The sequence below is a fragment of the Xyrauchen texanus genome, chromosome 34, assembly GCF_025860055.1.
Source record: "Xyrauchen texanus isolate HMW12.3.18 chromosome 34, RBS_HiC_50CHRs, whole genome shotgun sequence".
Lineage (NCBI taxonomy): Eukaryota > Metazoa > Chordata > Actinopteri > Cypriniformes > Catostomidae > Xyrauchen > Xyrauchen texanus.
This window is the reverse complement of record NC_068309.1, coordinates 12763949-12791735: the sequence shown is the minus strand read 5'-3', so window position 1 is coordinate 12791735 and position 27787 is coordinate 12763949. Positions and strand designations below refer to the sequence as shown.

Below are 27787 nucleotides of genomic sequence, written 5' to 3'. Positions count from 1 at the left end.
ACTGGACATTTTCACCACACTATGTAACATCAGATCTTTTGAAATCCATCCTATTACTACAATGCAACCCACAAAAATCCATATTGTTGTCATCTATCGCCCTCCAGGTCAGCTGGCAAACTTTCTTGAGGTGTTGGATGTCCTGCTGTCCTCCTTCCCAGAAGATGGTAGGCCACTTGTGGTTCTTGGAGATTTCATACACCAAGACAAGCCCCCGGGCCACTGAACATCATGCTCTTCTGGAATCATTTGACTTGGAAAGACCAAGCACTACAGCAACTCACAGATTGGGCAACCAGCTAGACCTTATTTTTATATGTAAATGTACCAACTAAAATTTTCTTGTTACTCCTTAACATGTCTCTGATCACTATTTGTTCAATTCAACATGACCCCAATCTATTTTTTAAACTGCCTTGTTTTCTTTCGCCATTACCTCCGTTCTTTTTCACCCTCAAGCCTTTTCACTGCTATATTTACCTCACTTCCCACACAAAACTTATTTTCCACCCTGGATGTAAACACTGCCACAGACACACTAAGCTCTACTTTAACAACCTGTCTAGACAGCATCTGTCCTCTCTCCTCTAGGCCAATGCCTATGACACCACGCAGACCTGGCTCTCTGACATCCTTCGTGAACATCGGACTGACCTCAGGGCAGTTTTCGATCAGATCTCTGATATCTCTCACAGAAACAAGCTGCTGGATGACAATCAGTCAGGCTTCAAAAGCGGACACTGAGACTGCCCTTCTGTCTGTCACAGAGTAGCTGAAACAGGCGAGAGCTGGATCCAGATCATCCATCCTGATTCTACTGGACCTAGACTGCAGCCTTTGACAGTCAACCAGGTTTAATTGTACCGCTTTGGTGGAATGACCTTCCCAACTCCATCCGTGAAGCTGATTAACTTTGTTTAAAAGTTTTTTTTTTTCCTTTTCCATGTGCACTAACTTAAAAAATAAAAATCCTGTTGCACTATAATCGGTCTTGAATACTACTATTCTGATGCTAGTGAAACTTTGTAATACAGTACCACTGTCTCCTTAAGATGATTAGCTTATAATATATTCCTCTTTTGTAAATCGCTTTGGATAAAAGCATCTGCCAAATGAATAAATGTATCGTATAATTTCTCACATGAACAAGTCAACGTGCTTATGTCATACGAGAGCCAGCGTCAAGCATCTGGGATGGTTTCTTTTTTGGGTAAACTAACCCTTTAAGTACATTGCCACCATCATTCAAATATATTTAAGGCAACACTAGTTTTAAAGAGGCATTTAAAATTGAAAAAGAAGTTAAGTCGTTTTTTAACCCTTTTGCATGGCCTGCGTTAGAGGATATTTCAAGCCCAGTTCATCGTCTTTAAAAGAGTCCACAAAGTCCTCCAACATCTGTAAGCCATGACCGTTACCACGGTGATCCTTCCGCACAAATATAGTGTCCATGATAGGAAGCAGGTAGCACTGGCTCACAAAGCTATTACACAAGCTACCTGTAGGGGAGAACAAACACAGTAGATTATGAGCCTGTATAAGGAATACCTGATCAAACATCCTGTATATTAGATTCAATATGTATTCACTTAAAAGCATAGTTCACACAAAAATAAAAACTGTCATTTACTCACCCTCATGTTATTCCAAACTTGTATGACTTTCTTCCATGGAACACACAAGGAGATGTAAGGTAGAATGTTAGCCTGAGAGTCACCATTCACTTTCATTGTATGGAAAACAAAAACATGCATCAAATGTGAACGGTGACTGAGATGAACATTCTGCCCTAAATTTCCAGGGAAGAAAAAAAAAAAAAAAAAACAGAATCATGACAGAATTTTCATTTTTGGGTTAACTATCCCTTTAAAATACTGATGAAGAGAAATTAAAATTCTTATCTTGACAAAAGACAGTAATAATTAGTGAAGGACTTTCCTCAAACTAGTCTAAATCTTGCTTTTGAAACACACAACGGAAAAATGACTGAACATCTGCCAATATCAAAATGTTAAAAAGCTCTAAAAATTTAAATATTTAATTAATCATTCAACAGGTCATGCTCTTTTGAAGTGCCATAAAATGTGTGGACATTGAGAGCTGAGAAGTGACCAAAGCCTTCAGGGTAGACAGTGCACTCTCTTAAGTGCTCTTGGTGAGGTATGAGAGCAAGAAATCAAAATACTTTTATAGGCACAAAGTTATTTAAAGAACTTAAATAGCCAAAATCCTGAGCAGTATTGAGAAATGCAGGATTTGAACACTTAAAAACGAGTTGATTTTGGTGAGAAAGCTTAAATTCTTTGTACTTAATAACTCCAATAATCCTTAAAAATAATAACTAATTACATTTATAAAGCACCTTTGTCACACTCAAACACTTCAGTGAGAGTGGGGGAATCTCCTTAACCATCACTAGTGTACAACTGCACATAGTTTTTTGACGAAAACTTACACAGAAGGCAGAATGAGCGCAATGCCCCTACTGCACTGCCTGACTCTCAAGGGAGAAAGACCAACCTTTAGATTTGATAGAGTAGAAGCCCACCGCCTCTCCATTCTTCCAAAGTATTTTAGCATAGTCATCTTCACCATGGCACAAGAACGGCACCTCATTAGAACTCATCTCCACTGTCCGGTAAATTATGCGGTTCAGAATATATAAGACTATCCTCTCGCCTACAGACGTCACCTGTCCAAACAACAGCAAACAAAAAAAAGTTATGAACAAAAGAGAACCAATGCTGTTTCTGGAAAATAGAACAGAGATGTGAAAATAGCTTGCTTGTGGGTTATCAGGCCTTAAAGGGATATTTAAGCCAAACATTTTAATTCTCTCATCATTTACTCACACTCATGCCATCTCAGAAGTGTATGACTTTTTATTTTTCAGAAAACAAAGATTTTTGAAAAATATCTTTTAAGTCCTTTTTTTCTATAAATCTCCACTTTCACTTTCATATTACTTCACATTTTGAAAGTGGATATTTATGGTACTAAAGAACATAAATATAGATCTGTTTCTCAACCACACCTGAGACTAAACTAAAACTACTTATCAGCTAACATAGCATACTGATACACAAATACAACTACATATTAAGTTGGTGTTGTGCTGGGAGCCGGATGTTTGCTGGATTCCATCTCTAAGATAACCTCACCTAGTGTTGCAGTTTGTTGTCGCTGTTGAATAGTGTAAGAGAAGCACTAGCACAAGGCTCTCAGGAGCGCGCATAACATCACATCCTTTGGATTTTCCCGGCAAAACCGACCCACTCCCTTCACATGAAAATCAGTCTACAGGCTTTAATAGGCAACCTAGGACATCCAGGAAGGGCTCATTTTTTTAAGTTGCGTTACAAGCCGTTCACTCTTTGGCAAGAAAGGCAAATATTACATGAAAATTCTTACATGCTGCACCTTTAACCCTGCCGCACCTCCGCCGGTGCCTTCAGATGTCCACTTATGAGGTCTTTAGCTGGGAGCCACCCATCAAGGATGTTTCGTACCACCTGCACTGTGCCTATCCAGATTGAGTAGGAGAGTGACATGAGGCAAGCCACGAGACTGCATCAGCCACCCCTCCAATGTCTAGTTTGGCCAAGTTTCGCTCCCCCACTCAATCACCCTCCAAAAATCCCTGGAGAAGGACAGAGTAGGTCAGCGGAAACAATTCCTCCCTTTCCTCGTCTACATGCTACTTCACCACATATTGCAATTGTACCTTATTCCTACTTTCTCACTTTTGCACACCCCACTTTTTATCCTTCCTTCTTAACCATAGCAAAAAGTTCCCCTTTTCTGCTTCCTCTGCCATGTCATTCAGTGACTTCTAGAACACTGATCCAAATATACCAATGTTCTTCAACAGGTGCTGCATTGATGTTGCGATAAAATAATATGCCTCATTCATAAAACACGAGCAGAGCGCATTTTAGTGCAAACGGTCTTTAAAACCATTATTACATAAACAGTTGCATCATATTGCAGCCCACTATTGATTTCTGCAAGACTTGTGCAAGAAAAAAGAAAAACACATATCTGGGTCTTACTGATGTTGCTTACAGGTTTGGGAAAAGGTTGGGAAACACTGTTATAGAGAAATCAAGCTATAAAGATGCCAGGAGAGGAAATTTAGTCTGTCTCACAGGATATTACAACACATGGAGCATGTTATGCTACACAGAGCAGTGAAATGAACAAGCCCTGGATTTGCAGAACTGTTTTCATCCCAAAGATGTTGCATTGTGTATTTTTGAGTGAGAGAGATGGTAAAATAGGCAAGCAGAAAGTGCTTGTGTGTGTACTTTGATATGAATATTTCAGGACTTTGCTCTGGTGAATAATGAAAGCAGGCCTGTGTATGCCAAACTCAGACAAAGACATCTTTCACTGATCAGACACAAACTACTGCCCGTTTCCACTAATTTGTTTGGCATAAACCAAACCCAAATACATTTAAACTCAGTTTTTCACAATTCTTGTCATTTAATCATAGAAAATATTCCCTGTCTTAGGTCAGTTAGGATCACTACTTTATTTTTAGAATGTGAAATGTCAGAATAATAGTAGAGAGAATGATTTATTTCAGCTTTTATTTCTTTCAACACATTGGGTCAGATATTTAAATACACTTTGTTAGTATTTAGCACTGCCTTTAAATTGTTTAACTGAGTTAAATGTTCCGAGTAGCCCTCCACAAGCTTCTCACAATACGTTGCTGGAATTTTGGTACAAACTGGTGTTTGTAATTGAGGTTTGTATGCCTCCTTGCTTGCACAGGGTTTTTCAGTCCTGCCCACACATTTTCTATTGGATTGAGGTCCGGGCTTTGTGATGGACACTCCAACTCCTTGACTTGCTGTCCTTGAGACATTTTACCAAAATTTGGAGGTATGCTTTATGTCATTGTCCATTTGGAAGACCCATTTTCAACTGAGCTTTAACTTCCTGGCTAATGTCTGGAGATGTTGCTTCAATATATCCACAATTTTCTTTCCTCATGATGCCATCTAGTTTGTGAAGAGGACCAGTCCCTCCTGCAGCAAAGCACCCCCACAACATGATGCTGCCACCCCCATGCTTCAAGGTTGGTATGGTATTTCTTCGGCTTGCAAGCATCATCCTTTTTCCTCCAAACATAATGATGGTAATTATGGCCAAACAGTTAGATTTTTTGTTTCATCAGACCAGAGGACAGATCTCCAAAAGTAAGATCTTTTTCCCCATGTGCACTTGCAAACTGTAGTCTGGCTTTTTTTGTCGGTTTTGGAGCAGCGGCTTCATCCTTGCGGAGCAGCCTTCAGGTTTTGTCGATATTGGACTTGTTTTACTGTGGATATAGATACTTGTCTACCTGTTTCCTCCAATATCTTCACAAGGTCCTTTGCTGTTGTTCTGGGATTAATTTGTACTTTCTGTAAAAGTATAATTAATTTTTTTTGTCTGAAAATGTCTCGTATGCAACATGTCAGGGGGAATGACAGCGGAAGCCGCGATCTTGAACCCCAAAAGCCGGTGAAATGTTCTCGAAGGGAGAACACGTCACACTCTGAACATTGCTGAATCAGAGGACGCACCTGTGCTTCGGTGCAATCTAAATATGGAAATGAACGTCCTTCAAATCTATTGTCACAAACCAATCCCCAGCTGCACTTGTGCCATTATTTGTTTCTGCATCAGCCTTCTGAATTGACATTTCTCAAAATCCAGAATGGGACACAAGCTGCAGTCTTTTTTCGGGACCAGAAAATAATGGCTGCAAAAGCCACATTCTCTCTGTGAAAGGGGAATGCCCTCTATTGCCCGTTTTTCTGAGAGAAAGAATTTCCCGAAAAACTGGGCTTTACAAACAGAAACGTCTGTCGAGACAACCCCATTGAACACCGCCGAAACCTGCCTAAATTGAATAACATAACAATGCTTCATCATTTGAAGTACCCAGTTTGAAATGCCCAACAGCTGCTGCCAAGCTGACAGACGGGCAGATAGAGGGATTAATGAATGGCACTTGCCTGCAGTGCGACTTGTAACCACTAGATGGCGAGCCTGGATTACTTTTGGCGACTGCCCCTTCACTCCTCTAATACTGTGGCTGGTTGAAGGGACTTTGATAATTTTTTTGCCTTTATTTTATTTAGGCATAAATGATGAGTGCCCTGAATGTACTTACAATAGGGACGCTGACAGAATAAAACTTTTCCCTGGTATTTGAATGGGGAGAAGTGCATGAACATTGTGGGGAACGTTTAATTCAGAAATCTGGTCCGCCACAATGACCCCGGCATTCATTTTGGAGGGACAACGTGTGATACTTAAGTTCACTGTATGTTTTGTGTACACTTGTGCTCGAATTCTGTTATACATGTCTCGAAACCCTTGGTCATGGAGACAGAGTCCAAATTCGATTATGCAGCTATAAAAAGCAGTCACTCTGAATGTATTTACAACAGAGGACACCAGATATACCATCTTCCCTAGCAAAGAGCAGGGAAGAATGTGCAAACATGGAGGGGAATTTAATGCTTGCCACAATGGTCCCAGAACTCTAGTGGGGGGGACAACGTGTGGTGCTAATGTTTACTGTGTTTTGTGTACACTTGTGCTTGATGAACATCGAATTCTGTTATGTATGATTTGAGACCCATGGTCATGGAGAAGGTGCGGGGGGAAACTGAACCATATTCTGCTTGTCGGACATTCGAGGCACGTACAACTGCAAACTCATCTCGATACGACCAAAGGGCATACAGGAGAGAAACTGATACATTTATATAGTCCGATTTAATTCACTGAATAGGGCCTCATCCTTTATTATACACATCCTTTATTTTCGTATGCCCATCAGGCTTGTGTGTAGACCCATTTTTATCATACGTTGAGTTACATTACGCATGACCAGAGATGCTTGGGGCAAAGCCAAAACTCAAGCTGAAAATTTTCAATGATCATTCGCCAGTGTAAATTATGGGGGAGACTGAGCTAAATTGGTGTACTGAAACTGAACTAAACCAGTCCCAATATATAAAGGGGGAACAACACGAAGTATCCAAATAGCGCGAAACATCCTTGTGAACAAAAGAACTGCCCTGACCAACTCATTCCCCAGCACGAGCCGTGGGGTGGAAAATGAGGGAAATTAAAATCGGAGCCGATCTTAGCTCAAAGTATTTCTTAAAGCAATGTGCTTGGTTGCACTGCAAAACTATTGTGGAGATCCAACAGTTGACTGAAAAGAGCGACATCCGTGCCGCCAATGAAAAATCGAGCAGAGATGGCAGTGTGCATCTCTTGTCTCACCAGAGCACTCGCGTGGTCCCCGAACAAATGAAAAAAAAATAAATAAAAGGAAAAATACCTCATCTCCTGATAGCATCCGAAAGAATATTAGCACCAAAAAAAGCTCGCGCGTTGGTTCGCCATTACTCCATTGGGGAATATTCTCTTATTCCAGCCCCCTTATTCTGCGGCCAAGCTTCAATGTGAGTCGTTGGTATAACACAGGCCAGACGAGATTGCGTATTGAAGAACAGAAAATCTGTCTTAATGGCGCAAAGCGAGCATTTTTATAGAGCCTGTGACATACCTCCGTTGGGGCATCACTAAAGCACCACCAGTGATTGTACAAGGGCTTCAGACCACGTGACACTCAGGGCGTGTCCTAATGCGATTACGCAGCTCGAGTTCCTATGAAAGGGAACTAGATTTGTGTTCCATGCAAAAAAGGAAATGGTACAGGTTTTAACCCTCTGGGGTCTGAGGGTGTTTTTACATGCCTTGACATTTGTGCTTTTTTCAGTTGCTTAAAAACACATTAATGGCTCAAGTCTGATAATTTTTTAAGTCATTGAAATAAGGCCATATAACACATACTAAACATTTTTCCACAAGCCTTTTGAGAACTGGATCTTGTAGCTTAGAGTTGTAGCTACAAAATTATGTGAAAACCATCCTGATCACTCATTCATACAAAACAATATAGTAATTGAACTTTTTAAAGACAATTTTAGAGTTGAAAAGGTCATATGCGTGGAGGCGTGAACTATAATGAATATTGATAGAAATTCACACCTGAGGAGACAAAAGACCCCTCCCCTGGGCCTATCAATGAGGAATGTTACAGAAAGAGAATGCGAGCAGACTTAATGATCAAAATCAAGTCAAGTTCAAATAAGTAATCTGACTATACATTTTCTTTACATAAAGACTTTACTTAATTTTAGACCTATACTACAGTTTAAAATAAGTCTCTTCTGCTCACAAAGACTGCATTTATTTGATCCAAAATACAGTAAAAACTGTGATATTTTGAACTATTTTTACCATTTAAAAAGAACAGTTTTCTATTTGAATATATTGTCAAATGCAATTTGTGATCAGAGCTGAATTTTCAGCATCATTACTGCAGTCTTCAGTGTCACATGATCCTTCAGAAATCATTATAAAATGGTGATTTTCTAATATGGGTATATTTAAAGTCCATTTTACTAATTTAACCTGAACACATATTTGCAAGCACAAGCTTAGTTTATGATAATGAGGCAGCATAAACATTAGTTAAAATAGAATCTAAACATTCATATTATTTTTATATCATATTAAATATCATATTTATATCATACAGCATACAATTGAAATACCTGTTTTAGCCGAAACAGCATTTCAGTGTACCTAAAACTTGCTTATTAGGACATATTTCAAACATATTCTGAATACTGGCTGGCAAGTCTGGAAACTGTCCCACTAGTAAAATATGTACATGTTTATATAAAAAAGCATGTCAACTAATTAACTAACATGACTTACTCATCCAAGATTGTATCCTCGGCTGGATCATGTCTCCCTTCAAAATACAAATGTTCATCAGAGTCCCGCTCTTCTTCTGAGGAAAATTGTAACTCTTCGTCACTATCCAGGAGTTTTCTCACTTGTGTATCATGCTGTCTTTCAAAAGCGCAGAAAAGTGAACGAACTTGTTGTTTTTAAGACACAGTCAGGGACGTTTACCATTTGATTTGATCGTCTCAGCACATTAGCGTATGACTAGGGCGCTCTGCTGGTGGGTGCTATCACATTAGAAATAAATTAGCTGAGCCAGGAAAACTGTACATTGCTTCGTTTCATACAGATTATATTGCAGGAGAATATTTGTTTTAAAAGTAGACATTTTAAGCTTTCTTTAGACATAGGTTTCATGTTTGTGTGATAAGTATTCGAGGAGTTTGTTCATTTTTGTGACGCGTTTCAGAAATATGCTCGCTGACACAGAGACTGATGACAGCTCACCCTTTTTATTTTCTTTATTTTACAAAAGCACAAGGTTTTGTTGTTATTGTGAGTGTACACAAATAAAAGTAGACCCTTTATAGTCTCTAATGATGTCTTACACTTATCTGTATGCCCCAAAATGACGGAGAATTTTATGTTGTTTCTGCTGTAATGACGAAAAAATCCAGCAGGACTGTCCGTCGACCCCAGAGGGTTAAACAACATACCGATGCGTGAATGATTCCAGTGATTCGATAATTCAACGATTCCTCTTCAGGTATAAAAAAAAATTCTATAATTTCCTTAAAAATTAAAAATCCAACCAAACTAAAATACCTTAACAAGGCCTTCTCTTGCAGGATCGGAAGTTCTGAGAATATCTTCCACTGCGTACCACTGATCAGTCAAGAACAATGCCACAGCTATGGAGAGGAAAAAGAAATAGAAGGAAATAAGTGATTAAAGCAATTGGAACATGGTGGGTCCATATGGGAGCCAGTCTATGGGAGCCAGATCACCTGAGTTTTATTCATGTGTAAATGCATATGGAAGCGAGAGTTGGCTACCTGTGAACTGGTCTTCAGGAGCAAACAGTGCCAGGACTTTATATCTGAGGTTGGTTCCATACAGAGGTACAAAACCGACATTGGCAGGACTGATCTGGATCTAAAAGTAGTAGAAAAAATTATGTTTATGGCATAACATAAAGGATATTTCACCCAAACTTATTTCCTCACCCTTGTGTTGTTCCAAACCCTTATGACTTTTTCTCCTTGGGACCCAAAGGTTCTTTTGCGTTTCAAAAGTCATACAGGTTTGGAACAACATGAGTGTGTAAATTATGAAATAATTTTCATTTGTGGGTGAATTATCCCTTTAACATAGAAGTTAACTCAGGCAATAGTAATTCACAGTGCCTTTGCACACACACTACCTCAACCAATTGTTAAATAAATAAATATATATATATATATATATATATATATATATATATATATATATATATATATATATATATATATATAATTATTTTTTATTATTGGGGTGAAAATCCATTTAAATCTAATGTAAGATTTGTGGTGTTCATTACCTTTCTGTAGCTAGGCAGAGAAAGGTATTGCGTGTTATCTGGGTTGCTATAGAGTAGTGTATTCATGTAGATCTGGGCTGAACTTTCCAAATTCTCATGTCTCCCGGACACCAACAAATCTACAGGGAACTCCATCCCTACAGAGGTCAAAGGTCACAAACACAACAACCTCAATGTACTGTCAAATAAACTCAATATTAAAAAGAACTAAATGTTAATATGAGAATGTTCGATTTCATATTGTAATGAAAGTAGCCTTGAACCCCATGAAATCTAGAACACTGCCACTTGTTTGTAACTTTAAATTGGTGTTTTTGCAATATAGCCATAGAAGAGTCAGCAGAAAGCTAAAATTATTGCTATTAGGTGAATAGAAGTTGGTTTATTAGGATACAATGAAGAACTGATCCTATGGAGGCCAGATTGGTTTATGAAGAACTGCATATTGCAATGAGACCTCACAGAAGTAGAATATGTTGCTGAATTCTGCAGTCAAATTGAACCGTGTGGCACAATATATGGGATTTTGTGTTTGTGTTGAGAAGACTTAAGGCTTCATTAGGGCTGCTTACATAGGTTTATGCATAGGATGAGGAAAAGGAGGGGGATGAGGGAAAGGTGGAGGAAGAAGGAAGAGGAAAAGAAAGAGAAAAAGGGAAGAGGTGGAGGACAACGAGAAGAAAAGGAAAGGGAGGGGAAAGGAGGAAGAGAAGGACAAATTAAAGTTTGAGGAGGCTCAATAGTGCTGTCTTGCACCCACTGTAGGGCTGGGCGATAAAACGATATCGATATACATCACGATAAAGATAATCCACAATAAGCTTTTGAGGAATTTTCGATATTTACTGCGTTTCGCTAAAACACAAGCAGTTCGGCTTTCTCAGGCTGCGTTTCCCACTGGGGCGGACGAAATCTGCTCACAGCGCTAGGAGAGAGCTTGCTCCGCACCGCTGCCAATCCTACGATCCACCTTGTGAGCATGACGCTCAGCTTTCATAGGAATTAATTGAAAACGCTCTCAGTCTAATGAGTCAGACTGGATGAACTAGCTAATGCTAGCTGCCTTGCTAACGATTAGGCTACTTCGGACACCGGATTGATTCCATCCGCATCGCAAGACTTCATGACAGTGGATGCGCCCTCTCATCGTCTCTAGTGACGAGCGCGAAAGAACAACAGTGATGTGGACAACAGCTCTGATCTTTCTGCGCTGTAATCTTGAATATTGTTCTCTAGCAACAAACATGCATAATTTCTGCCGTCCCGCTCAGCACGCATTGCCTATTTTCCCTGCATGTGTGTAGACATGAAGCGCCGCATGAGTTAATGTGGTTTCAAAGCACCTTTTAGACCATAATGTTTGTCCCTTCTAAATGTATCTTTAATAAATCAGCATGTTACGAGCCTTTAATAATAAATAAATCGAATAAACAAAATTGATTTCTGTTTTAATTTTGAGAAAATTAATTAGATGTCTGCAATGGATAAGGAAAGACTAAAATTACTAGTTGGTAGAATAGTCTCTCACTTTAATGAAAATATACAAATATTTTTAAAAAAAGTTTTCTAAATTTTCCCTCAGGACATGCCTGAACCCACATTCAGCATCATTCCACAGTCACAAGGGCTTCTATTCCCCATACTTGGGTATCTGAATCTAAAGAAATATTTTTTATATTTCATTTTAATGTAAAAATATTCCAACAAATACTGGACTGATGTCACTATGCTTCAGAACAAACAGATGATCTTTTAACATTCATTTTCAATTGATAAACGGTAAAAGATGGTAAAATTGGTATACGATCCCGCAGACCCCACTGCTTTGGCCGTCTCTGGACCCCCTGTGCAGTTGTGTAGAGATAATTTTGACTGTTTAGAATGCATTTTTTCTTCTTTTTTTCCATCAACTTTGAAATAAAAAAAAGAAAGTGCAACGTGTATATTGTGATAAATATCGATATCGAACAATATGAAAAAGCTTATCGTGATAACAATTTTGGCCATATCGCCCAGTCCTAACCCACTGTAATAAAACAACAATTTATCAAACAAAGCTGAGGAAAAACTCAAATCCAGAAATACAGACACCCTGACTATCACAGACAGCTGGCTGCTGTCCAACATTTGCTGGCCTCAATGAATCCCCTACTATCAACAACTATGTGTGCCACGCTGACAATCACACTTGGCAATGCCCACGCACACACACAAATGCAAACTCTCCTCCGCACTAAAGAAATAGAGAGATGTAGTCCAAAACGATAAAGAATGAGTACAGTAGTGCAATAGTAAACAGCACACATACACGTCTGTATAGGGGCCATATATATATATATAATTAAACACAAGTTACAATAAACATAAAAAACCTTGGGTTAACCTCCTCTTTGTCACTATAATGTGGTTCTAGCTCTTTTTGGGGCGCGTGATGAGTTGTGCAAGGATGCAGTGGAGAATAGAGTGAACCTCCACACGTAATATGTCTCCACGGTAATGCGCTCAACAAGCCACGTGACAAGATGCACGGATTGACTGTCTCAGATGCACAGGCAACTGAGATTTTTCCTCTGCCACCAAGATTGAGGCGAGTCACTACTGGGGAGAAAATCCCCCCCTAAAAAGGTTACAGTTCTGTGTTGTTGACATGAAAATTATGACTGACAACCCAAAAAAAGTTTGTCCAATTTAAAATTTTAATGTTATGGTCTAGCTTTAATAGCTGTGATTTTCACAGACACACAAACAAGGGTTCCAACTCTCCAAGGCACAATTTTCCAGGACATTTTATGCACCCAACAAGTGTAATATTTAAGCAAAAACACATGCATCCATTTAAAAATAGATTTTATTTTGGCAGTTCTGTGTGGTGATGGTAGTTTCTAACCTCCAGACAAGCAGTTTGCTCCATGGCCCAGTGTGATTATTAATCCTTGTGAAGCTGTGATTTAATGAAATAAGTTCATAGTCTGTATGTGTTGTGCCACCTGTGTCACGCAGTGCCTAAAGCCATCGGCTGCATTTCTTGCCTTAAAGGCTTTTCAGTCAGAAATATCAAACTGTCATATCCTGGCTCGCTCAGACAACATGACAGTTGTGGCATATATAAACCACCAAGGCGGAATTCAGGAGACTTCACCCTAAATCTGTATTGAGGATTTGGGAAATATCTGGAAAAGCAGAAATCGATCTATTTGCGTCAGTGTAGAATACCCACTGTCTCCTCTGGTACTCAAAGTCCCAAGTTGTCAGGCAGAAAGTGGTGATGCTTCCAACGGATGCTTCCAACACAGCTTGCGGGGCGGTGTGCGACACCCAACGTATATTTTTATTTTAGTAAAGATAATAATTATAAATACAGTTTAATTAATGCAGTTATGATACGATACATTTCGTGAAATTATTTACAATTATTCCTGTCTTTTAGATGTATTTCCAGGCTATTTGTCATGTCTCTTTAAAAATGTAAATGCCCCTACAGCATCCTGATCAATTTAGCACAGCTCACACTTACAGGAATCTGTGGGTCATTAAAACTTATTACATAAATTTTGTGAAAATTAATGACATTAAAAAAAATCTTACATTACATTTCCCAAAATATTTTTTGTTTTAACATTTCCCTCCGTTGTAATGTTGAATGAAAACCTTCCACACCTAGATAGCAGCAAGAATGGGCGCGCAATTTTCACATACATGTGTGCGTGTTTTCAGTGTACATAAATGCTGAATCTGAGCCTGCAAGTGCTCCAGTGCTCAAGATGTTCCCTATTAATTTTCTCCATTGTCTTTCCAACATTAACAGAATGGGCAATTGCATGAGAGAAAACACATTTCAGTAAGTTGTACAGTATTATTCAAAACCTCCGAGGTTCATTCATGTTATTTTTCATGCAATAAGTTGTTGAGAGCATTGTTCCCCGCTATTTTGAATGGCCTGCTACCGCAATCTGTCACACACACACCATTAAAGTGTATGAATACAACAGTTATTGTTCGAATTTCGAGATGAAATTACATAATTTGAAAGCTGAGACTAAAATCGTGTCTCTCCAAAAAACTACATCTGACTCAAATGATGGCGTCACAATTTGTGCATAGTTGTAACTGGCGCCGTCCTGTGCTTTTACTGCATTGATGTGTGTGTGTGTGTGTGTGTGTGTGTGTGTGTGTGTGTGTGTGTGTGTGTGTATGTGTGAGAGAGAAAGACACCGTCAAGCGCTTCTGGACATCATTGTTTTTTCAAAGTAAAAGTCCCATATTGAATTAACGAATTTAATAAAATACATACGAACATGAATTACAATGTAAAAATGAAATATTTTACAATACAGATTATTTTAGGATATCCATCAATATAGTGAAATTAACATTATATTCATATGGTTTACAAAAAATACAAATAATTAAAGATTAATTTTAATATCTGCTACATAGCTAATAGTAAAACTGTACATATCAAACAGTCAATTTGCACTATGTTTGTGATAAATGTTTATTACTATGTTTGTGATATCTGGAGAATATTTAGGCTATATCTGAGGTTATGTTGGAAGCGCTACCCACCAGTGAGGAACAAAGAATGTGAATGATTGAGAAGGCCTTCAAAAGGGTTTTAAAATTTAATAAATTGAATATGCTGAAACCTGCAGATACCCTGACTTAACAAATATAGTGTACGGAGCAATCCACAATATGCATGGAGTTTGTTAATGAGTGAGAAATGTCACGAATGCAGCTTCTCATTGTGCATGTGCTACTTTAGCCAAGCACATGACTGGCTGCTGCTGTAATCAATCACAAGGGTGTAAGCACCCTTAACTGATGTTGTTTCACAATGCATAGTCACCGTGTATGACAAACAAAATTATTGGAATGTGTATACTTGACTCCTATTCCGCGTCCCGATCGTTACCATGTTTTTGTACATATAACATTACTAGCAACATAGTCAAAACTTTTTATTCTACTGAAATATTTTCCAGGTCAAATAATTATTTCTAGGGCATTTAGGTATTCTTCTTATTTACCATGACTTTTCCATAACTGGAAAACTGTGTCGCAAAATTCCAGGAATTCCAGGTCGCGTGGGAACCCTGACGAACACAAATAGGGACATATGGATATTGTGCTGCCCATGTATCTATATAAACACACCAGCCTTGGATCAGACACAGCCTAGGGCCTCAAATACCCAACCAGACACAAACACCCCCGCCAACACATCCAGCATTATTTAAGTGGAATGCAAGTGCACCTTTAAAAAAAAACAATAAAAAGGAGGCAGCAGTAGGCCTAAAACGTTCTATTTTTCAACCCGTACATTTCTGAATCTGGCTATTTATAAATGTGATATGGACCACCGTCCCCAAACACAAAACTTGTGGTGTTGATGATCTGAAGGCGTTTTGGCCAATCACCAGAGTCCATATTTAGCATCAGCCTTTGGCCCCTGCCACTCAGGGATACACTTTTAATTTCCTTGTGTCTTAAATTGCCTCCAATTACCTTGATGGATCTCACCACACATCCATCAAAACCACGCACAAAATACACTGGATCATATTGTTTTTTTCACTCTCTCTGTTTCTCACACCCACAAAACTGCACTACATCTTAGCAGAACAAAAAAGCTATTTCTTTTTATTAAAAAGACTCTCCTTCATTTCATTTTATAAAATGCCCTCAGTTTTGATAAACTGTTATACAATAACATGTCACCATATTCAAAATAAAACTTAATGAGTGTGTAATAGCTAAGGCAAAAAAATAAATAAAAAATCCCAGAGCATGTTGCATAACAGCTGTCTACAGGAAAAGCCAGAAAAGACAGGGGTCCATAGCACTCTCTGTCCTCTAACTATAGAATGTATAGAATGTGCTCAGTCACTACGCTGATGCTCATATACAGGCAGACAGAGAGGGCTTTGTCAGTTTAACAAACCAACGAAAATCAAATATAATATATTTAAGAAATACAACAATTCAAACACTAAAAGCAGTGTTTGTCAGTAAAAGTTTGAAATGTTTGGATCCATTTGACCCTTGGTAATACAATTGACCATTCATTAAGCTCTGCCCCGCTTGGTTACAGTTGCTTGCTTTGATAAGCTTTGCAGAACTTTACATATAATGAATGGGAGACTGCTGTGATGGTGTGATTTTTGGCCAAATATTCCCATTCCCTGTGGTCTACCTCTGGCCTAAACCAAGCCAATACCCAACTCTCTGATAAAGCCAGCCATCCAAGACTCCTTTCTATTGTGGGTCCCCAGGTCCCATGGTTCACTGAGGGCATTGAGATCTATTCTTGCCACTGGTGTAGTACAACACAAGCAGATCAGATAAGAAAGCCAATTATCCTCATGAATCCGAGGCTGAAATCAGCAGGGGGTGTTGAAGCATTAGAGCCACTGCTTGTGGAAATAAACACAGGTTAATCTAATGTGATATCTCAGGTGCCATGTGAACCGCAAAACTGCAGGGAGCACTCAATGCACCTCAACAAACCTCACAAGCAGGGACCAAACTTAACTTATGCCCCTTTTCACAAGATGTCATTTAAATCTTTGGTTTCTCCAGAATGTGCCTGTGAAGTTTCAGCTCAAAATACCCTACAGATAATTTAATATACCATGTTGAAAATGCCCATTATTTGGTGGGAATAAAACAACATGTTATTGTGTGTGTGTGTGTGTGTGTCTTTAAAAGCAAATGAGCTAGTGATCCCCGCCCCGTATCCAGAATAGGGCAGAGTTTTGACATCTCTGCTTCGGATAACTAGACATCATAAGCAATATGTCTGACAGCGATAATAGTGGAGTTCAGACCTATATGTCTGTACCAGAGTCAGACACTGAAGAGGGAGAGACGCCTTCAGAAGTAACAACTTTGAGAATGAACCAGGAAGTTTAAGAATGGTTATTTGATGCATTTATTTATTATAAAAAAATTTTCAGCAGTTTCGCAATGATGGATGATCAACACACACACAAACTGCCAACACACATTTATGTTCAAACACCACATAAAAGTGATGTGGAAAAATTCTGCTTAGCCCCGTTCACCACGCTAGAGAGCTGCCATATAATGTATATTAGCTTTAAGTACACGAGCAACGCTATCATCTTAAATATGCATGATTACAGATGGAAAGATGCCAACAGATGCCATTTTCAAACGCTCAAAAGGTGTACCAAGTGTTGATCTATTAAACTTTTGATTAAATATAATGATGTGATTAAAGCACTAAATCCATCTTCGCTCATCACGTGCCAGTGGCACAATCCATTTAGACTCTCGATGAGCAGCGGGACTACTAGCTAATAAGAGCCGTTCTATGTAAACACTTGTGACCTTACTGACTGTAGGCCTGCAGAGCCCCCTTGAGGACAAAACTGGAACATGCAAAAATATTTTACAAATGACACAAACTGATAGAAAGCTAAAAAGCACCCGCCAGAGTGGTGTGACGCTGCGAAATTCACTTGCATTTGGCGCTTGGCTGGTGCTAATTTATGACCCTGTTCGCAAGAAGTGCAGCCGCAGAATGCGTGCTGTTCACACAGAACACGCTCTTGACAGCTGCGGAAGCTAAACAGAATGCATCTCAAAATGCAATTAATTGCAGTCAAACTTTTTAACTGATTAACAGCCCTAGTTAAAATTAATTATTTTTATCCCAGTTTGTGTAGAGACAGTCAAATATCAGTCTCTATGGTGTTTTCAAAACATTGCTCTGCTTAAGCAGTCAAACATGCCAACATCTGGCTCAACCAACAATTTGAGACAGGACTACATTTTTGGCCATACTATGGTACAACATTTTTATTTTTATTTTGACACAACTCCTTTTTCTGCCTCTAGTGGTGCTGAAATTACACAATTAAATTGGGTAAAGGAAATGATGCAAAATAAATAATAGAGTGGGACAGCGACCAAGTCATCTAAGCTGAACAGGGAACTGCTGGTCGTGACACGCTTGGGGGACAGTCATGTCTGTGTGTTTGTATGTGACACAACAACTCGCCTTATATAAAAAGGAGGCCAGTACACTCTCCTGCATGCTCTACAACACACACAAACAGTAGTGTAGGGCTGTCACTATCAATTATTTTTGTGATTGAGCATACTAACGACTACTCTGCCGATTAATCAAATAATCTGAAATATTATTTAATAACTCAGATTGCTTAATGTTGTTGAGGCAAAGTCATGGTTTGATGATTCAGTCAGATTTATTAGGTAGAATCTAAAGTGATGTAATGGTTTTACAGGTCAACGTACAACGTTGTTTTTCAAATCTAAAGTGAAGTGCTCTTACACAGCTGACACTTGTCGGTATGTGTTTGGACCCTCTGCCTTAAACATCACTTCCACCTTATTTTCAACTTAATTTTTCAAACCGAGTAATCATGACAGCACTATATAGTGTCAGATAGACTTAGCCAGCACACTCTCACAATGAAATAGTCAGGATTTGTATGAATTTTCTAAATTTTGATAATTCGTATGATATCATGCGACTGCACTCGTTTGAATTCCAAACGACTTTCACTACAGACAATGCATCTGCGACAATTACTTGCTTCTGTCACACACAACAGCTTCCTATCATGTTTACACACTCTTAAATTATATACGACTTTTCATGAGTTCAGGTTGGAATTAGCAGTCAAGCACAAAAGCAAAATTCTGCAGGCAGATATATTTTTCTGTCTTTATCGCATGCTTAATCACCACTAATGTTGAGTCAGTGTAATTCATGCCAAAGGCAATGCAAAAATATATTTAAATATACGCAAATTTAACTTGCCATTACCCTTATTATTGCCCAACCTTTGGGTTTTTCTACATCTTTATAATTTAATTAAGATATGGACCGTAACAGATAATTCAAAGCAAATTGAAAGATAATATAAATGTGAATCAGATGTAGTGGATGGACATCCGTTCAGATAATAACAAGGTGGTGTGTAATAAATTTGTGTGTAAAAAAAAGTTTCAGAGGGGAGTGTGAACTGTTTAAATTCCAGTGCTGGATTGGACTGGTCTGGTCATAAGAAAACAACCAAAAGGCAAACTGCACTATAGAACTATCATTTTGAGACCAAGGTTGTTACTTGGGGGGGGGTTACTTGTCAGCCAATGTGTACCATGTCCAACAAAACCACTGTTATAATAAAAATACTACTCTATGACAAACTTTTATCATTAGAAATTGAAGGCTTAAAGTTGAAGACTATTGTAGGCTACATTGTGTCAACAATTATGTAGTTATTTGAACACGTTATAAAGCAACCAATGCATGAATTGCAGTTGTACCTTTTTACCACGTTAACATGAAACGTATATAATGAAGATGGAACAATTCAAACTAAAGAAATTATAGCATATTTAACAAAACTAAAAGTACAACAACAAATATAAATATAGTGCAGACCTATAGATATACATTTAAAGGCATCCGCAAATCCACGCGCAGAAATGATAAATCCATAAAGTAAACACAAGTTTGGTCAAGCGAGTGAGTGCGCACGCTCATATTTTTACCCAATATGTGTGCGCCTTATCTGAAGCAGCGTACACTTTTTTACCGTTCTTTGATTTAAAAAAAAATTCCTAAAGATATAATGCAACATTTTAGGACCACGACTCAAATTCCTCCACTCCTAACAACATTTAACATTATGAGAGATGCGAGCGGGAACGTCGACCATTCATTTACTCAATCTCACAAACACTGGGCCGTGCCAGTTTAGTTTGCAATACTACAAGCGAGAACAAGCTATTGGCAGTGCATGCGACTGGAGGAAAACTGTTGACTCACCTGAACCTGACGATGTTTTTATGTGTCTTATATTTCCTTTATAAGACTAACTTAATCAGTATTCAATATAAGCACGGTACCGTCGCTTGTTGTTAATAGCGTGAGCTCAGAGACGCACTCGACGCTGCGCGCACACGTGGGGCTGTGGGATCTACGGGATGTGCGAGGTCTCAATCACCTCTAGATAAAAGTAAAGGATTTAAGGGGAGTACCATGCATGTCTTATCAATAGCGTAGTGTAGATTTGGTCTCAACATTTGTGGGGGTCCAGGTGTGAATTGTTATTTATTTTAATAACTTTGTAGCATCTAAAGTGTCACTGCTTAATTTTCTTCAGCTTCTCTATTTATTGATCTGAGTTTGTTTTGGGAAATAATACAAGTTTAATTTATCCTTATCCTATAATAATAATAATAATAATAATAATAATAATAATAATAATAATAATATTAACAGGACTGCAACATTAACATTGATGGATTAATACCCTGTCAGTGATTAACAGGTCCGTGTACCCTTTTAAATGGATTATTCACCCAAACATGAACATTCTGTCATCATTTAATCACCCTCATGCCATCCCAGATGTGTATGAATTTCTTTCTTCTGCTGAAAACTAGGTCTGTAGGTCTTACAATGCAAGTGAATGTTGACCAGACCTTTCAAGTTCCAAAAATCACATATAGGCAACATAAAAATCCATATGACTCCAGTGGTTAAATCTTTCTTTATAAGCAATATAATATGTGTGGGTGAGAAACAGATCCTTTCCAGTCCTTTTTTCTATAAAGCTCCAATTTCATTTACAATCACATTCTGAAAGTAAAAAAAAAAAAAAGACTTAAATATTGATCTGTTTCTCACCCAAAGGGATTGCATCGCATCAGAAGAAATATATTAAACCACTGAATTATGTTAAAGTCAAGCAGGTCGAATTAATGTACAGATAAATAGAAATTCACTTGCATACCATACTCTTACATATTTGAACACTGGACTCAAAATTATTATTATTTTTATTAAAGTTATTTTAAAATAAACTTAACTAAAATAATAAAAAGTGCTAAAAAAAATAATAAATTAAATAAATAAAGATATAAAAGCAATAGTATCTCATGCTGCTGAGTGGAATGTATTGGTCATCTTGAGACTGAGCATCAAGACATCTCGCCATTATTTCCACACGACAGGGGGCGATAGAGACTTGTAAAACCAGACCCTTAATATTTACATCGTGCTAGTGCGAGAATGTATTATTCATACCTTACTTTTTACACACATTGTTTTTTTTTTTGTTGTTGTTGTTGTTTTTTTTTTTTTTTTTTTTTTGCCATTCATACATACTACTTAAAATAATGAAAATGGTAACCTTGAACTCACACATATATGTGACATAGGCCTACTGGCATTCGTTTGGTTTAAAGAACCAGACTGCCCTTCACATTCCAGGGTTGGTAACAAGGAATATTTAGGTGATTAGGTACAATTACTGGTAGCCGACTACATTAAACGAATTACGTTTCTATGTCACATTATTTCATATTATCAAAAGGTAGTGTGATCTTGGGATTTTACTGTAGTTATGGGCAATAATCTCACAATATTTTTTTAAACCCCAAACCCAAAAGATGACATGTAGTGACAAATGTAGATATTTTACACAGTTTTTTCTTTTTATTTATTTTATATAATGTTTTTTTTTTTTTACATCAGCCATTTTTTCAAAAAGCTTCTCCTCTAAATATTCAATAAGATCAGGATCTACATAGTTTAGGAGCCATCTGAGTTCAGCAGAACCATAAATACACACAGTCCATATATGTTCCCAGTGCATGGTGGGTAAAGACTTTCTTCAAAATACAACCACTAGTACCACTTCACCAGGCAGGTTTCTGATGTCAGTTTTGTGATGTCAGGGTCAGAAATGTTCACCGGTTAGTATGTATCCTCAGACCAAGTCATGAAATTCCTGGCTATTGAACGTCCAGCACCACTTCTTTCACCAGGACGTCTGGTGTCCCCCATGTTCATACATTGAAGTGCCTTTAGAGCAAAAAGAGCTCTACGTTTGTCCGCAGTGGAAAATCCTGGCCACACAGGTTGATGACATATTTCCACCTGACCTAACATACTTTAGAAATTCAGACTCTGCTTTGAAGCGTGAGATACTTGCATACTGCATCCTTTCCAGTTTTGAGGCAATAAAGACGTTAGGGATGCAGCAGGTCAGTCCTTTTACAGCCGAAAATAAAGTTATCTGAAGACTTCAGGTCATAATATATGTGGTTCTCAACCGGTGGGGCGCGGACACTCTCCCGGGGGGGCGCGAGTAGGCTACGATGGAAGGGAAAAAAACTGGAAAAAAAATTTTGGGCACATTTTTTTTTATCACTAAACTACTGTCATAAAAATGTATAGTTTTACATAACTCCTGAATACAAATTAAAATGTGTTTGGACTGATTTAAAAAAAAAGTTTTTGAACCAATTTTATTGGTTTGTCGATAGTGAGCGCAAATGCAGGTGATAAGCATAAGCGATTTCATTAAGCGAGTCATTGAGTCGTTCATTCAAACGATTCGTTCAAACGGCCGATTCATCAAGAATGAGACAGATGTTTGTGAATGGGTCATTGAATCTTTGACTCAACCGATTCTTTCACAACACTGAATCATTCAAAACACGATTGATTAATAAAACACGGTTTATTTTGGGGTAAGCAAAATAAACTTGTATTAAGTTTATTTTGCTTACCCCATTGGCAGATTTTTTTTTCTTGTTTTGAGTCTAAAGTTCACTAAATTTAGTCAGATTTATCTTAAAACAAGACTTAATATCTTATCCCATTTTGCTTGACAAGTAAATAAATCGTGTTTTAAGAAAGTTTAGATAATTTGACAGGAATACAAGACAAAAATACTTGTCTAGAAAATCATTTTTTGCAGTGTATTGAGCTGAAGAGTGACAGTAGACTGAAGGAACTCTTTAGCTCCTGCCCTCTTTCGTCATTCTGGGCAGCATTGATGCAGGAATACCCTGAACTCTGTGACGTCGCCTTGAAGATTCTCCTTCCTTTCGCGTCGACATATTTGTGTGAGGCAGGATTCTCAAAAATGACTGCACTCAAAACGACATACCGCAATCGTGCACAAATCGAGGATGATTTGAGGCTATGTTTATCAAACATTGAGCCAAGAATTGAGGATCTTTGCAAGGCAAAGCAGACTCAGGTCTCACATTAACATCACCTACCAGCAAGCTTCTGAAAAAATGCAGATGATGCCTACTAGTAGGCCTAGTAATAATAACAATAATAAAGCATAAATTAATATCAGAGGTCTGGTGCCAATTCCCAATTATAGCAATAGCCTAGTAATGATAATAGGCCTACTGATGATGATAATAATAATAATAATAATAATAATAACAACAATAAAGCATGTAACCTCATATAATTATATAGCAATAGCCTAGTAATGATGATAGGCCTACTACTACTCATAATAATAATGCCTGCAAGCTCACATTAGAAGTCTGGTGCTACTGCCAATTATAATAATAATAATAATAATAATAATAACAACAATAAAGCATGTAACCTCATATAATTATATAGCAATAGCCTAGTAATGATGATAGGCCTACTACTACTCATAATAATAATAATGCCTGCAAGCTCACATTAGAAGTCTGGTGCTACTGCCAATTATAATAATAATAATAATAATAATAATAACAACAATAAAGCATGCAACCTCATATAATTATATAGCAATAGCCTAGTAATGATGATAGGCCTACTACTACTCATAATAATAATAATGCCTGCAAGCTCACATTAGAAGTCTGGCGCTACTGCCAATTATAATAATAATAATAATAATAACAACAATAAAGCATGGGGCGGGGCGGGGGGCACTGGGGCCCCAACTGCAATGAACCAGCTTTGGGGGGGGCCCAGCTTGCAAAAGGTTGAGAACCCCTGCTGTAGACATTTCACCTCAACAACACTTCCCACTTCAGCCACTGGGGGCAGTGGTTCAAATTTCGGTAAACAGACTAGAGGTCTTCACGGGTCCAAAAATGTGTGCCCAAACCCAAAGAGACCCAGAAATATACTACCTGGACCTTAACCGGACCTGTACCCATACAAATCGAGAAATCCATCCTCCTTGCCAAGAAAGTTGGCAAAACACATCCATGTTTTCTGTGATTCCTCTCTTGTTGACTGAAACAGCATAGCTAATCCACTCATTATTTCAGCTTCAAAAGTCCACTTGCTCTCACGGTGACAAATGACAAACGCGACTTGTTTGGAATCAGCTTTGCAGTTTTTTTGTATCTCGCATTAGGTAAATGTGGCAGGGCGGAGGGCGGGGCCGGGTCGTGATCCTACACACCTGGTCCCGTATTAGGCTAATCAAGCCTCCGAGAGGGATAAAGGTCGACTGCAGAGGATTGTGCGGGAGAGAGAGATCGTTTACAGACATGTGTGTTTATGTTGTCTTTTAAGTTTATAATTAAACTATTATTTATATTGTCAAGCCGGTTCTCGCCTCCTCTTTTCCACTGAATACGTTACAGTAACTTAAACTCTTTGGCCTTTTTAACTATAGTAACGATTGCCTGTTCATTGCCACGGCTGCTAACGTTAGCATTGCTAATTTCAGCAGAGACCTTGTATATTGACTTATGTAAAATGTATACCTTCAATACATTATGGATAAAGCATCTGCAATCTGAATAATTATATATTTGTCAGAAACCATTCTGTCCACTCTCAATTCTGTTGCTCAGTGCATACAAATACATTATGTGATTTAGATAATAATTTCATTACAGTTTTGTACATTTAATTGATATAAAAAAAAATTAGAAGATTTTGAAGCTCTTTAAGGTATATAAATGTATGTATTATCTGTTATATATAGTTATAGTAACTAATATAGTATTGTATTTAGTATATTTCTTATACACACACACACACACACACACTAGAAAGGTCTTCTGTGTTACTGCAAAGAATATTCTAGTTCTCAGTAGGGACTGAGGTATAGACGAGGCCCTCTAACGAAACAAACTGTTCTTTCATTTTAGAGCTGAACATGATAGAAAGATTTATGTGTACTTAACATGGCAACTACAAAATTTTTGAATACAACCTGTCTTTCTTTCAAATGAGTTGCTTGTCAGGAAGACCCCCACCATGCACATACACACACACACACACGCACGCACACACACACAAACAAACTCACACACACACATAATGTTTATTTGTTCTAACAGTATTAAAGTTTGTAGCCTTTGTTCAATTCTTCTGAATTCTATGTTTGAAGGCTTCCTTGTATGTGTGTTTCCTTGTGCATGAAATATAGGGGCTTTTCCACTGCACAGTAAAACGCGACTCAACTCGACTCTGCTTGCTTTTTTGGGGTTTTCCTGTGGATAGTACGGTACCTGATACTTTTTTTAGTACCACTTCGGTCGAGGTTCCAAGCGAGCCGAGCCGATACTAAATGTGACGTCAAAATCCTGCACATCACTGATTGATCAGAGAGAATCATCACTACCAGCGTCACTTGATTTCCGATACACGACATCAACCCGCAAATTTTAAAGTTAGACAAAACCATGCCGTCGTTAATAAACGAGGTGCAGACGGTCCACTCGTTAGCGATGAGCGAAACAAAAAAGTCTTTCAGCAAGTGTCTTAGCTGTTGGCCGCACACTGCTACCACCAGACCTACCAACAGTGTAGGGAAAAGTAAAAAAAAAAACAACCTTAAAAGTGACTACAGAGATATCAAGGATAAGTGGAAGTGGTTCAACCAAATGGACGCTATCTAAACTGGCGAGGAATGGGAGGGAGAGTGCCCTGGACTCAGGCATGATGGAGGATGGTATGTTTTGTTATGTTAACTCTATACTCCGCTTGAAAGCTTCACTTTATTTAGTTGACCAGCTACTGGAAGCTTCCTTCTAAAATAACCAGGCCAAATTTAACTGTTACACTTGTGTGAAATCTCCATGCAACAACTGCTTTATGCAGCACAATGAGCTAGTAGCTAACAGCTAGCAGTTGTGTTATTGTTTTGGTCAGTTTGTGTAATTTTTAAGATGATGTCACGGCAGTAGATGCGGTGCAACTATGATGATCAGCCTATAATCCCACCCACGTTGAGGGGCACTAAACTGAAGTGGAAATGCAAGCTCAGAAAAGTAAAGCAAGTAAGTTGAGGTGAGTCGAACCGTAACGTGTAGTGGAAAAGTGCACTCTGTGTGTGTGCGTGCGTGCGTGCATGCCTTAGTAAACACACGCATGTGACTATGATGCTGCCAAAAAAGCTTCCGTGTGCAGAATAATGTAGGAAATTCACAGAAGTTTCAGTCCTCTGTACTGAGGGGAGCAAAGGTCTACACAAGTTCCTTGACTACTTTAAATTTAAAGGAATCAGATTGTCTACCTTTCTATTCTTAAACCTGTTAAACAGCCTTGTGTTAACTTAGCAAGGCTGTATATATGAGTGATTAATGTGCCTAAATATACCAGAAGAACCATAATGACTCAAAATTTTAAATGTTGGCTTGAAAATTCACTCGAAAGCAAATGCTTTGTTACTTTATGCTGTTTGCTTTAGGGTTAGAGCTGCATACATTTTTTATTACACTGAATGGTTTTACATGAATGTCTTAACTTGACCATTCCTGAGATTACTGAATTCAGACAAGGACGTCCAATTCCTCCATCTGGCGGCCAAGCACAATATTGCCAAATCAAACGAAATGTCTTTCATCATGGAGAGTTTCTAAAAATGATTATAAATATATTTATGAATAAATTCTAACTATAATAATACTAATAATAACAAAAAAAACAATAATAATAATAATAATGATAATAATAATGATTTCACCCTAAAATGGAACTTTCAGGAGATTGAGCAGTTAAATTAGGCACGCCCCCTCATTCTGAAACTCCACCCTGCAAAGATAGCGTTAATACTGAGTGCATCTTCTCACAGTTTTCAAAAATAGCAGTAGCAAAATAGTTCCCTCAGCTGACAACTGTTATGAATTTGAATATTACATTAAACTGTTATGTTCCGCTAGTACACTGAGAATGTGTAAATGTATTGACAGGCAGAAAGCAAATTAAAGTCTTCCGATTGGCTGATTAGCGAACATGTCCGTCCTCGGTTTGCAGTTTACACAGTTGTAGTGCTGTTATAGAGACCTGTGAGAAATCTCAGGACACTTATTTCAGTGATATACTATCTTTAGCCATATCCACCACAAGGACTTAGAGCGCATTGGGAATTTGGCATGCCAAATTGAGGAGAAAAGGGGAGAAATAAATTAGCCTAAAGCACCTTTAACACTTGTCTGCCACCATTCTCTTTACATGCAGTTCAAAATAATTTGTTAGTATAAAAACACAACACAGAACAAGAAAGAAGAAGAAGAAAACAATTCCCTCTCTCTTTCTCTCTTTTTATTTTTTATTTATTTTTTTGTCCTGAGCAAGAATGACTGACAGACCTCAAACTGTAATTTAAGACGCAGAACAGCTAAAACAAAATACCAAAATAAAGCCTTTAT

The 27787-nt window shown here is 38.1% G+C and overlaps 1 protein-coding gene across 1 annotated transcript in view; it reads right to left on the bottom strand.

The window, feature by feature from the left end:
• fam169ab (family with sequence similarity 169 member Ab) overlaps positions 1-20296 on the bottom strand; it is a 32951-nt gene extending 12655 nt beyond the window's left edge. The window contains exons 1-6 of the mRNA XM_052103669.1: positions 20187-20296; positions 10358-10494; positions 9834-9933; positions 9604-9689; positions 2521-2692; positions 1320-1499 (exon numbers count right to left, since the gene is read on the bottom strand). Of these exons, the coding sequence (XP_051959629.1) occupies positions 1320-1499; positions 2521-2692; positions 9604-9689; positions 9834-9933; positions 10358-10492 (673 nt within the window). The 5' untranslated portion in view covers positions 10493-10494; positions 20187-20296. The remainder of the gene's footprint in view (positions 1-1319; positions 1500-2520; positions 2693-9603; positions 9690-9833; positions 9934-10357; positions 10495-20186) is intronic.
• Between the last annotated feature and the right edge of the window lie 7491 nt (positions 20297-27787).